Source organism: Artibeus jamaicensis, unplaced genomic scaffold (assembly GCF_021234435.1).
Source record: "Artibeus jamaicensis isolate MK-2021 breed Jamaican fruit bat unplaced genomic scaffold, CSHL_Jam_final contig_374, whole genome shotgun sequence".
Lineage (NCBI taxonomy): Eukaryota > Metazoa > Chordata > Mammalia > Chiroptera > Phyllostomidae > Artibeus > Artibeus jamaicensis.
The window spans coordinates 405950-411352 of NW_026521808.1; the positions used below are offsets into that span (position 1 = coordinate 405950).

General features: G+C 44.3%; 1 protein-coding gene across 1 annotated transcript; it reads left to right on the plus strand.

Annotated features, from left to right (window-relative positions):
• Positions 1 to 1875: 1875 nt before the first annotated feature.
• LOC128627302 (histone H2A-Bbd type 2/3-like) lies at positions 1876 to 2457 on the plus strand. Its single transcript, XM_053664500.1, has one exon. The coding sequence runs from the start codon at positions 1876 to 1878 to the stop codon at positions 2455 to 2457; it is 582 nt and encodes a 193-aa protein (XP_053520475.1).
• Positions 2458 to 5403: the final 2946 nt, after the last annotated feature.

A 5403-nucleotide genomic window follows, 5' to 3' on the forward strand; every position in this document is an offset into this window, starting at 1 on the left:
GAACGAAGTTGGAGGACTCTCACTTCCCAATTTCAATGCTTACTGCAAAGCTATCCTAAAACGTGTGGCACTGGAATAATGATTATAGGCCAATGTTTTAGAATTTGGAGTCAGAGATAAGCCCGTATGTCAGTAAATAGCTGATTTGCAATAAGGGTGCCAAAACTATTCAATGGCTGAATGAAAAATCTCCTCAACAAAAACTGACAGGACGACTGGATACCCACACATGTAAGGATGATTAGGGACCCCAATCTCACACCATGTACAGATATTAATTCTGATGGGTCACAGACCAAAAGGTGAAGACAGAAACTATAAAGCTCTTGGAATAAAACATAGATGCAAGCCCCCATGACCTTGGAGTGGGCAACAGTCACAAAACATGAGAGCAAAAGCACGGCCACAAAAGACAGAGAAAAAAGGGAAATGGTATGCCATCCCAATTCAAAACTTTGGTGCAGCAAAGGACTCTACTAGGAAGTGAAAGGACGACCTATAAGATGGGAGAAACATTTGCAAATTACATATCTGATAATGGCCTATTTTCCAGCATGCATAAAGAACTCTCACAACAGAAAGGCAAGCAACCCAGTTTTAGGAAACGGGTGAAGGACTTGAAAGTACATCTGTTTCCTCCAAGGCAGATGTATGAATGGCCAAGAAACGCATGAAAAGATGCTTGACATTATTAGCCATTAGGGAAATGCAAATCAAAACCACGAGATACCACTTTCTACCCACTAGGATGGCTATTATCAGCAAGGCAACAGGAAAATAACAAGTGCTGGTGAGGATGTGGAGAAAGTGGGACCTTCATACACTCGCTGGGAGTGCAAAATGGCACAGCCACTGTGGAAATCAGTTGGGAGGTTCCTCAGCAAGTTAAACACAGAATTACCTTATGGCCCGGCAATTCCACTCCTAGATATATACCCAGAAGACCTGAAAACAGGTGTTCAAACAGAACCCTATACAGGAATGTTCACCGCGGTGCTAGTCACAACAGCCAGAAGGTGAAAACCACCCAAAAGGCCATCAGCTGATGAACAGGTGCACAACACGTCGTCCATCCACACAATGGAAGTCTCAAGTGCTGATGCATGCTGGCATGTGAGTGAACCATAAGGAGAACATTATGCTAAGTGAAGGCAGCCAGAGACACAAAAGGCCACCTACTCATTGTATGATTGCATCTCTAGAAGGCTCTAGAGTGGATACACCTCTATGCACAGGAAGCAGGCTCCTATTTGCCTGGGTTCTCAGGGAGAGGAGAGGTTGTCAGCCAGGGGAGGGGGAGTGGGGCAGGGGGTGGGCAGTGGGGAATGACTGCCTGATGGGTGCAGGGGTTTCTTTTTGGGTGGTCCCAACGTCATGGAAGTAGACAGTTGTGATGGCCGCCCAACACCACGAGTGCTGACCTGGTGCCATGGGATCATACATGTTTGTTGCTGTTTCCGTACAACATTCCTGGCCAGAGGAAACAGAGAGTTCCGTTGAAGAGAGGGCCCAGAGAGCTCCGTCGAAGAGACGGCCCAGTGGGTCGCGTGCGCAGGGTGCCACCAAGCGCCCTTGCTTGGCAGGCCCAGGCCCACAAGGGCCAATGGCAAAGCAGTAACCTCATGGAACTTCAGGGGTGTCACACAGCCTGTGCCTCCACCAACCAGGGGCCGGCCCGTGGTTGCTAGGATACGCAGCAGGGGCCTGTGTACTGGCCGTTCAGAGACGTTGGGACCAACTGCCCAATCTCACCTGACCGCACCTGACCTCACCTGACCGCACCTGACCTCACCTGGCCGCACGGAGACACCCCGCAGCACCCCGCAGCACACTGCAGAGCTAGGCCGGTGGGAGCAAGAGCACCCAACGCCCAGCATGCCTGGTCGAAGGAGCCGTAGGGGGTCGTCTGGTACCGGTCACCATCGCCAGAGGCGGATCCGCACCCGTACCTCCAGAGCTGAGCTGCTTTTCTCCGTCAGCCACGTGGAGCGCCTCCTGCGCGAAGGCCACTACGCCCGGCATCTGACCTCATCCGCACCCGTGTTCCTTGCTGCCATCATACAATATCTGACCGCCACGGTCCTGCAGCTGGCCGGGAACGAGGCCCAGAGGAGCGGCTGCAGGCGCATCACCCCAGAGCTGGTGGACATGGCCATCCACAACAACGCCCTGATCAGTGTCTTCTTTGAGGGTGTCATTGTTTCCCTAGTGGGCCCCGGGCTGGCAGTAGCTGCCCAACTGGACATGGGTTCTCCGGGCCTCAACCCCAGGGCGCCAGGCCTCTTTGCAGCCCAAGCAGCCCAAGCCCGGCTGGTGCCTTGGGCAAAGCTATTGAAAATAAACTGTTTACTCTTGAAAGAAACCCATGTGCCTGCTTCGGTCACTGTGTCTGCGTGGGGGTTGAGGGACAGAAGTCATTGGAGGGATCGGGGCAGGGTGGTGTCTGCCAGCGGGTGAGGGTGGAGTCAGGGATGGTGAGAGGAGCAGCCTCCGGAGGTGCCAGTGCAGGGTGTGGCCCTGGGTGGGGGAGGCTGCCTGAGATGGCTGTGAGGATGGGGTGTGGAAGACTCCCCCATGGCCTCTGAGCAAATCAAAGCCCATCAAAGTCCCCCGAAGGATGGTGTTCATGGGGGTAGAGTACTTAGGCCATGACTAAGGCATCGTGATAGGGTGAATGTGTCATGCCAACTCGGGTGCGGGATGGAGGAGGGGACGGAGGGGTTGGCGTGGACTCCAATGGGGCAGTGGATGGACGGGAAGATTGAGGGGGGGGGCAATCAAGAAAATCCAAATTCCGAATGATGGTCACACGGGATCAGGAGTTCAGTTTGACTCCTGGTCCCTTAGGGATGTTAGGAAACACCCTTAGCAACCTGGGTAAACAAGCTGTGATATACCAATAGTGGGTGCCTGAGGATCTTTTGTTTGCATATACAACTTGCACCAGGCAAGGCCCCACCCTTCAACAAATTTGCAGAGGAACCGTGTCCCTAGAAAGGCTTTTCTCAGAACCCTTATTTGTGTAACTTGAGCTGGATCTGGTTCTTCCTCAAATTACTTGATTTGCATATTACCTAGGGAAGGGGGCCTTAGGATCTGAAAGCCAGATTAATAACAGACTGATACCCATATCTTTAAATTAATGATATTTCTTCATGCCTTATATAGTTTGAATTTGATTAGTAAGAAATTTTATGCCTACTGCTTCCCTGCTAGTGTACCAGTCTGTTATTAAACTTCAATTTATTTTGATAATGGGAACATAACACCTGCACTCCACTTCAGAATGGTGATTAGATAAGGTTAAAAATAAATTATATGAAATTTTAATTGCATATGTCTGTATATATAATATATAACATAATATGTATTTAAAATATGTCAAATATAGTTATGCTAAATTAAGAATTTACTAAGTATTAGTGACAATACCGTATGCTGCCCACCATACTGTTTTACTTCCTTTTTGTTTTCATTTAATTCTTTATCTCACACAATATAATCAATGTATTTTGTATCCCCTTCTATGAATTTAACACATGTATACATGTGTTTATTCACCAACATATTCAGGACATAGAACACCTGCTATGAACATTGGTGTTCAAGTTTTTATATACACATATGTTTTCATATCCCTTGGGTAATTCCTAAAAGTAATAAGTGTTAGGTCATAGGTTAGGTATATATCTAGCTTTCCAAAAAAAGTGATAAACTTTTCCAAAGTGTTTGTGTATCATTTTATACTCCCACTATGTGTGGGGTTTTCCATTGTTCCATATCCTTGTTGACATTTGGTGATATCAGCAGGTTAGTGTTAGCCATTCTAGTAAATGTATAATAATATATTACTGTGGTTTTAATTTCCAATCAGCTAATGCTTAAAGATGTTGAGTATATTTCTGTTTTGCCAATAAAGTGATGTTAAAATCTCCGACATGATTGTGATTTCTTAAATACCCAAATAAGCATTTCAGCACATCTCTAGCATTTATTCATCTTGCTTATCTGCAACTTTATGCCCTGGAAATTACCATTGCACACTTGGATTCTTTGAATTTGGCCATTTTAGATACCTTATATAAGCGGCATCATACAGTATTTGTCTTTCTCTGAGCAGCTTATTGCACTTAGTATAATGTCCTCAGCATTAATCTATATTGTTTAAGAAAATCTTTCATAGATGATGTTGAGTCAAGTCTTGTTTTTATAGACAGTGTGATTATCAGATTAGTTTACATTGTCAAAGCTTAAATTAAGTCATATTAATATTTTTAAAGATGTTGGAATCAAGTTTTAGTTGGAATTCAAGCCAAAATGCTATTTCCGCCCCTTTCCCCTGTAGTCTTTGAATAATAGGGAAGGTTTCCACAAGCTCATGTACTAGGAATTGGGAACTCAGCATTTGGTTACCCATTCCACCTCTTGTTCCAGATATTTTTTTAGTTTTACAATGGTTTGTGGAACTTAAAAACCCTTAGCTAAGATTCTGAATGTTTTGAAAAAAATTAACAGTGTTTCTTCAGGCCTACTCATGATTCAAAATCCAAAGATGAAGTTGAGAGTTCTTTGAAAAGTTCAAGAACTTGCTAACTCTTGCAACATTTTCAAGGTTTTTAGACCATGCCATTGATATATATGTATATATGTGTGTATATATATAGTTATAGATAAAAGCTTGAACTTGTATCTCCGCTGAATATTCACTATGTAGGGTAGTTAGGCACATTTTAAATTTTCTCATCTCTCTTTGTCTTTGCCCAAAACCTTCACAGATCACATTTACTTAATGTTACAGGATATATTTACACAAGGTTATTCCACAGCCCCTACCTTACATTGAATAATTAACATTTTGAATAGTCTTTTCTATCATTATCTTAGACATGCTATAACGAGGAACTAATAAGCTAAACATATACAAGAACTTCTTTGTTATTATTTTACCAAAAAAAAAAGATTTTAGCTCCAGCTGGAATGGCTCAGTGGATTGAGTGCCAGCCTGTGAACCAAAGGGTTACTGGTTCAATTCTCAGTTGAGGGCACATGCCTGGGTTGTGGGCCAGATCCTCAGTAGGGGGCATGTGAGAGGCAACCACACATTAATGTTTCTCTCCCTCTCTTTCTCCCTCCCTTCTCCTCTCTAAAAATAAATAAGTAAAATATTTTTAAAAGATTTTAACACACAGCAATGGAGACTCAAGTAATATTTGCATGGGACCCTTGAACTGAAGGTGAGTTCTTGGATGTTCTCTGCATATATGTTCCCTCTACAAATACTGGTTTTCCTTCATCAGCTGCTATAGACAAGAGTTTCGTATTACATTTCAAGCCTTCCTCATGGTGCATTAAGTGGATGAGGCAAGCAGAGTAGCATATCATTTTCTTTTTTGTCACCACAGC